The sequence below is a fragment of the Rhinatrema bivittatum genome, chromosome 3, assembly GCF_901001135.1.
Source record: "Rhinatrema bivittatum chromosome 3, aRhiBiv1.1, whole genome shotgun sequence".
NCBI lineage: Eukaryota > Metazoa > Chordata > Amphibia > Gymnophiona > Rhinatrematidae > Rhinatrema > Rhinatrema bivittatum.
Genome location: NC_042617.1, coordinates 306,527,435 through 306,537,792, shown reverse-complemented (window position 1 = coordinate 306,537,792; position 10,358 = coordinate 306,527,435). Strand labels below are relative to the sequence as shown.

General features: G+C 42.9%; 1 protein-coding gene across 1 annotated transcript in view; it reads left to right on the top strand.

Annotated features, from left to right (window-relative positions):
- Nucleotides 1-3,998: 3,998 nt before the first annotated feature.
- The window catches only part of PDE1B (phosphodiesterase 1B), a 545,540-nt gene continuing 539,180 nt past the window's right edge, over nucleotides 3,999-10,358 (top strand). The window contains exons 1-2 of the mRNA XM_029595125.1: nucleotides 3,999-4,113; nucleotides 4,278-4,387. Of these exons, the coding sequence (XP_029450985.1) occupies nucleotides 4,284-4,387 (104 nt within the window). The 5' untranslated portion in view covers nucleotides 3,999-4,113; nucleotides 4,278-4,283. The remainder of the gene's footprint in view (nucleotides 4,114-4,277; nucleotides 4,388-10,358) is intronic.

Below are 10,358 nucleotides of genomic sequence, written 5' to 3'. Positions count from 1 at the left end.
ACAGGAGACCATGATGTGTGTGACTTGTATGTATGTGTGTCTGAAAGCCTGTTTGTGTGTGCATGTGCGTGTGTCTGTGTGAGATCCTATGTGTCTTCAAGTGTGTGTCTGTGTGACAGCCTGTGTGCGGATGGGTGAGAATGGGAGCTTGAATGTGTGTGTGTGTGTGTGAGAGAGAATGGGAGCTTGAATGTGTGTATGTGTGTACATAAGAATGGGAGCCTGGGGGCAGTGAGAGAGTGAGAGCTTGTGTGTGTGGGTGTGTAGAGAATGTTAGCTTGTGGGGGGGGGGGGGGGGGGGAAAGCAAATGAGAGTGAGAGCTTGTGTGTGAGGAAGTCTGTGAGAGAAAGCGTGTGTATTAGTGTGAGGGAGGAAGGGAAGAAAACAGAAGAGAGACACTGAAAAAGAATTAGGAAATGAGCAACAAGGGAAAAATGGGAAAAATAGACCAGGACCAACTGATTAGAAAAATACAAAGATCAGACAAGAAAGGCAGAAAAATAAATTATTTTGAGATTTTAGCAATTTGAATATGCCATCTTTGGGAATGTGCATTTCTTATATTTTTGTATTTTGCTCTTTCTTCAGTATTCCACTGTTCAGAGACTAGTTTCTCAGGCTTTCTATTTTGGTTTTGTCTTCATGTTTCTGTTTCTAATTTGTAGTCTCTTACGTCTATATTAGGTGTGTCTGTGAGATGATGTCTGTGTGTTGCTGTGTCTGAGAGCATGTTTGTGTGTGTGTGAGAGCATGTTCTATGATTGAGCATGTGTGTTTATATGAGAGAGAGAGAGATTGGAGGAACAATCCCATACCTATATTAGGTAAGGGTCGGTCTCTGTTTTGCCTGTGTGTGTGTGACAGAAATGCAGTATTTCTAGCGTGTAGTTTCTCTGTAGTAGTCCAGCTTGTTCTGTTATTCCAGTAAGTGATATATGAATGTTCTATGGCCTGGTGTAGTATTTGTATTGCTGCTTTTTCATAAGGTTGCTGTTATTTGAATCCTGAGAGTCAGTGCTGTGACTGTATGGTATGGCAAGGTTCTAGATGTCTCTTTCTTTGCAGGAGTTTGTGTTACTTCACAAAATAGCAGTGGAGGGATATATTTTGCTGAGGTGACACCAGAATTTGAATGTCTTTTTCATGTTAGTTGTAATGTGAATTGTCCTAGCTCTGCTCTGCACCTGTTCTAATGATTAATGATATTTTATTGTAGTTATGATGATTCATGAAAGAATACATTAATTTGTGTTTTATTACATGATTGGATCTGATTGTTTTTTTTGTTTTTTTACATGATATATTTGTGCATTTATAAAATGCAATAAATAATAAAATAGAGTAATAGAGATTAATAAGGAATTTTTAATGCTGGTAAGTGCTTGAAATAACCAAGGTAAAATATTTTAAAGTTTCATGCATGATACATAATGGCTGTTGCAAACTACTTAGAAAGCCATTGTAGGGTGCAGAATATGGCACTATTCATCAATAAGAATACAATAGCAGGTCTCAGATCTGCAAGCCTACAGCCCACCCAAAAAATCAATTCTGGCTAGCCACTGGTTAGACTTGCCCAGGGGCGGATTGACCTATCGGGGGATCGGGCTTCCCCCGGTGGGCCGATCACTCCTGTCACGTGATTTTTTTTTATATTATAAAGTTTCCAGCCAAAGTGAAGTGGGGCTTCTGTGGCCCGAAGAGAAACTTGCGGAGCCGGGAGAATGGCCTGCAAGGCTGCGCGGCAGAGCCCATCCTGCCGCGGCCAGAAGAAAGCCATTCCGGGGTCGAGAGAATGGACTGTAAGGTCGCGGCAGAGCCCATCCTGCCGCGGCCAGAAGAAAGTCATTCCGGGGCTGGAAGAAAGAACTGTAAGGTCCCGGCAGAGCCCGATCTGCGAGGCTGCTGAAGAGGACCTGCGTGCAGGGCCGGTGCGCCACCAGTCTGGGGGCGGCAATAGCATGACTTCTCCTTCTTCCTGTCCTCACGGCCCGGAAGAGGAAGTGGTGGGTCCGCGTGGGCGGGAAGAAGAAGAACACTGGCCGTTGCAGGAAAAGGTAGCATTGGCTCAAAGTTCACACGGCATCCAAGAAGCAGCAGCAACAGCGCCTCAGCCCCCACCTCCACGTAAGCGCATCCCCTGGGCCATCTCAGGAAGAGGCATCAAGGGCCAGAGGAAAATCAACAGCGATACTTCCCTCTCCCCCCACGGCCGCAAGAAAAATGAAGAGGTCCTCTGCCATGGGGGCTGAAAGAGGAGGCTGCTGCTGTATTTCTACTGGGGAGGGGGGAGGAAGTGAATGAGTGAGAGCATGTGTGTGTGTGTATGTCTCTGTGAGGGCATGTGTGGGTGAAAGAGCATATCTGTCTGTGAGAGCATGTGCTTATGCGCATGTTTTTGTGCATGTGTGTGTGTGAGAGCATGCATGACTATGTGTATGACTGCATGTGAGACACATGCCTGTGTGTTATCTATGAGATCATGTCTGTGTGTGTATGTCTGTGAGATTATGTCTGTGTGTGTCTGTGAGATGATGTGTGTGTGTTGCTGTGTCTGAGAGCATGTTTGTGTGTGTGTGAGAGCAAGTTCTATGATTGAGCATGTGTGTTTATATGAGAGAGAGAGATTGGAGGAACAACCCCATACCTCTCCCCTGCTAATCCACAACAATCTAAGGGCATCTGGAAATCAAAAGATTTCAGGTGGCAGGTATGAACAACCAGGGAGTTTGTTATCCTTTTAAAGTTTTAAGTATTGCATAGTGTTTGAAATATTTTATTGGTGTGGAAAATGTATATGAGTTTTCAATTATTAGATGTTATTCTATTTGTCAGCTGTTTTGAAATATTCTTTTTATTTGTATGGTTTTACTTCTATTGATCCTTTATATTTACTGATTTTGATGTTTTTTCAGGTATTGTAATATTTCTGCTTTTCTGTGTTGCACTGCATAATAGTCTGGCCTGTTGCAGTTAACAGTTCAATTTTTGTCTGAATGTTTGTAATAATACTTTATGGTTACTTTATTCAGCATTTTTGTGAGGGTCTGTTTGTATTTTGCATCTGTGACTGAGTTGACGTATTCTTCTAGTGTGGAGGTTCTGTGTAGGGATCTGTAGCAATTTGGAGTTTTCTGTTTTCCTAACAGATGTATTGGCTTTTTACGGTCTGGTGTAATGATCACAGTGTTGCCTTTTCATAAGTAGGGTTGTTAGTGTTTGCGTGCTGGCAGTTATTGCAGTTTTGATATGGAGATTTACCTTATTTAAATTGTAATCCAGTTTATTTGTGGCTTTCTGAGGGCAAAGCTCATACCCAATACACATTACAATAGACCTAATACCAATTCCAAGGATCTTTTTTACTTTTTTGCAGGGTTTTTCAGCACTCCATACAAGTATAATATACATGTTGTAAGTAATATTTTTACCTCACAAGATGTTTATTTGGGAGATATTTTAGCTCAATTCCATCAGGTTCCAGAATTAACATGGCGTGCTTTTGGGAGCTGTTGATATATGTGCTGCAGGGAAAGGGCTGGTTTTGAAAAAATCCCCCAGGCCTATATTTTCCTGCAATCCACCACTGGTGCATATATATGTAAATTATACTGTATGTGTAATTGGGTATCCATGGGCCACTTGGAGAAAAATCCCCCGGGCCACTACTTTCCCACAATCCGCCCCTGGACTTGCCTGCCTCTCGGCAGTAGCTTTCTTCCTATTTACTTTCCTATCAGAATTAAACTCTCTTCCCGGACCGAAACAAAAGTAACACCAGTAAACCATGAAACAAAGTGTAAATATGGAACGGTAAATCCGTGGCCGAGGGGGATTCAAAGATCGGCGACCCTCCCTCTCTCCCTTAACCATCCTCCGCAGCGAAGAGAGAAGCCCGGGAGGCGCGGGGCGGAGCCTCGGAGGGGCCCTGGGGGCGGAGCTCCGAACGGGGAGGGGGCGTGGTGTTGGGCGGAGCCTGGGCGGGGAGGTTTAGCGGGAACGCTGCGGAGGAGCGGTGGCGGCACACGTTGGCTTGTTGCTACCTCTTCGTTAGTGTCCGGTTGCTGACGCCGGAACCGCGGTGGTTTCTCCGCAGGTTGTTGAGGCGGCGGGTAGGCACGCCTTGCATATGTTATTGGTTTTTTTTAGCTGTCTGTATTTCGGAGCGAGCTCTCTGACACGGTAATTTTTTTTTTATTTTATTCCTTTCCACCTCCCCCCCCCCCCCCCCCCTCCACACACACACTCCTCCCCGTTTTTCTGGTTCCCTCCGCAGGCAGCCATGGACTCCCCGAGCTCGGAGAAAGAGCTGCTCGAGTGCTGCCAGTCACCACTGGAGCTGAAGTCGGCACCCAGCAAGAAGATGTGGATCAAGCTGCGAGCGCTGTGAGTAACGGGATCCGTGCTGAAGGGTCAAGTGTGCGCCCCCCACCCCCGGTCAAGCCCTCTCTGCCACTATTTTCTGCCTTTGCCCTCTGATCAGCTCCTCTCGATCTAACCACCCCACTTCATCCCGACCAGCCTTTTTCCCCTCTCACCTGGCCATTCGTTCCTCTACTCCTTTCATTTCTAGCCCTTGCTTTCTCTGCATTGCCTTGGATTCTCCTCTGGCATTTCCATCTCTGGCATTTCCATCCCTTGCATTCAGCTTGTTGCTGGAGTCGCTGGCCCAAAAGGAGGAGGAGGTTAGTCCCTCTTGTGTTTTCCTGTATTTTGCTGGATTAGGTTAGGTGGAGATGCTCTCCACGGTTGTACAGTGCTAAAATATTGCTCTAAACACCAACAGGAGAAGAAACTGATTTTTTTTTTTGTTGTTTACAAAAAATCTGCAGCTCTGCAAGTTATCGAGCCACAAGCATTTTCCAGAGACTGTGTGACAGTTGCTTGCATGCCTATGAGTACTCCATATGCATGGAAATAGCCACCTGTTTGGTTGATGTCTCCCTTTGAACTGATGTCCATTGGAGCTAGTACTGCTGTAATCACTGAGTTTACTACAATAGTAGCTGTTAAAGGGACATTGAACCACTCGGGCCCGCAGGCAGTCTCCAATCCTACATATTCTGTTGCATTCTACTTCACGCTATTCCATCTTGTCTTTCCTTATTATATAATATGCATCAAAGTGCAGGTGTTGATGTACTGGGGAAAGGACATGAAGTCACTCCTACTTACTTTAGGGTACCTGCTTGCTTTCACATTGTTGATTCCTTCATAACATGGTTTTGTGATGGAGTAATTGTGATGTTAATAAGGATGATGTTTATTAAAGCATTGGAGAGAGATTATGTGGGGCAAGAGTCTTGACTGTTTTGTGCCTTATGTCCAGGAAGAAACCTCCTTCCCAGATGAAGAAAGATATTGAGAAGCGCTCTGTTATCTCTGTGGGTGGGATTTGAAAGCTTGAAGGACTTTTGGGAGGGGAGACAGGGTGCCAGTTCTTGTTGTCACACACCAGACAGGCCATTTTTCTTTAAATTAAAGCCAGAGCTGTCACTTGTGCTCCTTGACAAGGACTCTCCCTCATGGCTTGCTGTTTTTATCTTTGTCTTTCCAGAGGGTTCATTTGATTTGATGCATTTCTGCTCTGCCATGCCCTCTCTTATCTCTGTTTCTGTCTAACAGTTTGCCAGTTTCTGCACAAATGTGTGTAGGACTACTAAGGGACAAGTGTACCAGGCATTTTCTCCTTAGATACAGAATGGGGAAAAATCTGTTAGCCGTATGTTAGTAACACTTGCAGAGAAGGTGGCAGCAAACAGCTCCCTTCTATACTCCAACTCTCACCCTACCTCTCCACTGCCACAGAGGACCTGGGCAAAGCATCTCTGCTGGAAAAAAAAAGACGAAAAAACAATTGGGGAGAGATCAGGGAAAGCTATCTTCACAAATGTCGTTTTCATGCTTTGTTTGGGGGATTTTGTTTGTGATAAAAATATTTATTTTAGAAACATAACTGCTGTTTTGTGGTGTCGAGTCATGGATGACCACAGGGTTTGTGCACAGATGAAACAGATGCTTGTTGTAAAAACCTCAGATATTGGTGAGGGATTGCAGGCAAGGTTTGTTCAGGTTAAAAGTTTTTTTTCAGTGGTATCTGGAAATGGTTAGTCATGCAATAACATACAAATAGCATATTGTTTAGCTCTATCCAATGCGTCTGTCTATACTACTGAAATAAGGGAGCGATGTAATAAGGTGTACTCGGCAGAGTGCATGGTTTGACCCGCAGCTGTGCACCAACTTTACTGCTGATGCTGCACGGAGTTTTACACACACAGAACAAGTGCATACAGGTTAGTGCCTTCTCATGCAAATCCCACACTAATGATGGCATTTGGTAATACCCTTCCCCATCCCACGCAAACAGCTGGCAACTTAAATGGAGTAAAGTTTCCAAGGCTAATGTTGGTCTATGGGCAGAAGGTGGAGTTCTGGTGCCAGGACCTGTAGTTGGGATTTTATGCGCAGAAAACAAGCTTTGTGTACACAAAATAGGATTTAGGTGTACCAAAAATGCTTTCTGCATTGAAATAATTTTTTGTGGACATAAATCATATTTTATGCACAACAGACATGGCTAGTGTGCATAAAACTTGTTTTTAATGCACACTAGGCATTTTCTTCACACACATTTTTGGGCTCGTGTCATTTTTTTTTTTTTAAACTCCTAATGCATTAGCATACCATTACCTCACTGCATCGTGAGTTAGAAAAATTTTAAGAGGGTGCGTTAAGAAACCATGCACTCGCTGAATGTCAGCACACAGTTTTAGTGCTCAGTTTAAATGTTGGCCCCTGAGTGAGGTGACTGGGGAGGGGGGAGAGGATGGATCTTGAGCCCCTCTAATGTGGCAGGGCCATGCTTGCGGCTTCCGTTTTCACCTGAGAGTGGCCTTTCCTTCTGTTTATCCCAGTTAGTCTTGCATGGTTCCCAAACTAATGCTAGCTTGCCACTTCCCCTTGTGCCAACATGAGCTGCTTGCCTTGGGTGTATGCTTTGGGATGGGGAGGGGGGTGCACTATTTTTGGTCAACTGTATCAAAGCCTGATTGTGAGAGCAGCTTTGAATAGCTGGTAAAGGTGGCATAGTGCTGGGTTTCTGTTGGTTATGGATTATTTTGGGTGCGGCATCACCTCGGGTGAAGATCCTGTACCCTTGGGTAGCCCTACGTTAGGTTTGCTTGGGTCATGGTCCAAAAAATGGACAATTGATCTCGAAGGGAGAAACACGTCTCCAGTAGATATTCTTTCTTCTTTAGCACAGCCAGTGTTGCATTTTTGTTTTTTTTTTGTTTGTTTTTTACAACTGCTTTTTTGTATGTACTGTGCTGATTTTTTCAAACACCTGTTTTGTTAACTTGAGCAAGAAATAAACAAAATTATTCAGTCTAAGGCAAAATTGTTTTATTTGCTAATAATTATTTACATTCCGCTTTTAATTTTCTCTGTTAATTTGACTCTCTATGGCAGTGGAACACGATATATATATATATTTTTTCTTGGAGATAACAGTACAATGTATTGACCAAACCCTGGCCCCTAATAACAGGAGATGTCCACAGACCTGAACTATAATTTAAACTGTTGTGTCGTCGATGTGACATTTGTGCATTCGTGGTTCAGTCTGGTAAATGTATGAAAGGCTCTATTCTTTGCAAATGTGAGAGAAACTTATTTCTTTTAACTGAATCCTATATGACCTGCCTCGAGAAAGGAAAACCCTAAACAAATAAAGAAAGGGAGGCAAGAGGAAAGAATAAGAGCTTAATGATCCAATGCGCAAAAAAAAAAAAAAAAAAAAAATAGAAAGCAGTGCAAATCTTACATTCAGGGAAATGCAGCAGAAGGCGGTGAACTTGGTGCATCCTGATGATGGCGTCCTTCACTTCTTGACACTTGAATAAAGGCTGTATTGTGTAACGACAATGCCACCATATTCATAGTGCTACTGCACTTTCACATTGCTGTACAATGGTGATAAATGTTCAGATATAAGAAACCCATGCCACACATATGGGTGAATTTTCAAAAAGATGTACATGTTTGTTTTTATTTATTTGTTTTTATATACCGGTATTCGATTTACACATCTCATCGGTTTACATGTAGCTTGAAGGTGCAGGAGGAAAGGTATTTCCTTTTGCCCAGGTCCAAACACAATTGGAGAAAAGTAATATGATGTTGTTATAGTGGTAACATGAGTAACAAACAATGCTGGTAATGGCAGTAATCAGTATTGATAGGGGAATGGACAGCATAATTTAAAAAAATAAACAGTAATTAGCATTAGAGTAACAGAATAACAGTAATATTAGATAAGGAATAGACAGCATGAGTAAAAATAGAATAACAATAATTAACATTAGGTATATGTTGTATCAGAGATAGTAATGAGACCTTAAATATATGTAGTAATAAGGGACTTATGTTGGACGGATCGTGATGGAGAGGAAAATGTGTTGAGGGAGCATGCTGTCTATTGTGTGGATGGATAGATTTGTTGGTGTGGTGGTGGAGGGCGGTGTTTACCCTGACTGAAGGGTTAGGGCCTGTTTTTTGGGGTTGGTTCGCGTGTGTTGTTGGGGAAAGCTTTGCGGAATAACCATGTCTTAAGATTTTTCTTGAACGATTGGGTGGATGGATCTGTTCTTGGTTCTGTGTGGAGTTTGTTCCAAAGGATGGGGCCGTCAATTGAAAAAGTTCGATCCCTTGGAGATATCCATTGAGTGGCTTTAGGGAGCGGCGTTTGTAGGAGTCCAGGGTTTGAGGAGCGAAGATTCCGTGTGGGAGTATGGAGGAGAAGGGGGGAGGGCAGCCAGTTAGTTTTGTCGTTGTGGAGGATTTTGTGAATGATGGTTAAGGTTTTGTACTGTAGTCTCTGAGGGAGTGGAAGCCAGTGTAGGTCTTTTAAGGATGGGTGTGATGTGGTCTGATCTCTTTCTGTTTGTGAGGGCTCTGGCGGCAGTGTTTTGGAGTAGTTGAATGGGTTTGAGGTTGGGAGGCCCAGTAGGGCATTGCAGTAGTCAAGTTTAGAGAAGAGCCTGTAGAACTGTTCGAAAGTGTTGTGGGTATAGCAGTGGCTTGAGCTTTCTTAGGATTTGGAGTTTGTAAAATCCATCTTTTAGTAGGTTGTTGATGTGGTTTTTTTTTTTTTTTTTTTGAAGTTTAGTTGATTGTCTAGCATGATGCCAAGGTTTTTGACTGTAGTGAGTGATTGATTTGTGAGAGGTTGTGTGGAGGGGTCGGTGGCGGGTTTGCTGGATATGTATAGGATTTCAGTTTTAGTGTGATTGAGAGTAAGGGATAGTTGTGATAGTAGGTGCTTTATTGATGATAGGTGTGTGTCCATCGCTCTAGGGTGTGTTCGATGGAGTCTTTGATTGGGAGTAAGATTTGTACATCGTCAGCATATACGTAATGTAGCAGTCCTGTTTCGTTGAGGAGTTTGCATAGTGGGGTCATGTAGATGTTGAATAATGTATGTATGTGTAAATTAACTACTATTGTAGCAACTTTCAAAAGCCATTTACCCACGTTAAGTGCACCTACGTAAGTAAATCCTATGGACAATTCAATGGCGCATATTGTAGCAATTTTCAAAAACCCACTTAAATGGGTAAAGTGCATTTACATGTGTAAACCCCAATTTTAAGTTTGTAAATTATTTTGAAAATCAGGCCCAGAGTGTGTACAGCCTGAGTGCAACAGGGAGAGATAGTGACTTCCCTAACATCACAAAGGAGGGTTGGTGTGAGAAGTGGGATTTGAATCCTGGTTTCCCTGGATCTCAGTCCGCTGTTTATTTAGACATTTTACATACCATCGTTCCATGTATAGATCACAATGGTTTACAAGATGACATTCATTGTTATAAATTCAACAGACAAACAAGAACAAAGCAATTGGTTATATTTGTATTCCTATGTACGGTAGGTATTAATTTTCATATATCTAATGATTGTTTCTGGGACATATTGAAACATAAATAACATAGAAATGACGGCAGAAAAAGACTAAATGGTCCATCCAGTCTGCACCAGTCGTGCCATACAGTCTCCCCCATAAAGGTATCATACTTAGTTTCCCAAACCGTTAAAGTAAGGGCCCTTGTTTGGTGTGGTCATAGCCCAATTCCCTGTTAACTCTTGCTGTTTGAAGCAGAGAGCAATGTTGGAGTTACCTCACAAGTATAAGGCTTGTTGGTTAAGGGTAATAATAATTGCATCAGCAAGTTCCCCCCATGGTTATTTGTTTTCTCAGACCATAGAATTCATGTCCTTGTTGGTTGCTGTCTGAAACGAATTCCCCTTTTCCTCTTTTCCCCCTGCTTTTAAAACAAGAGAGCAATAGTGAG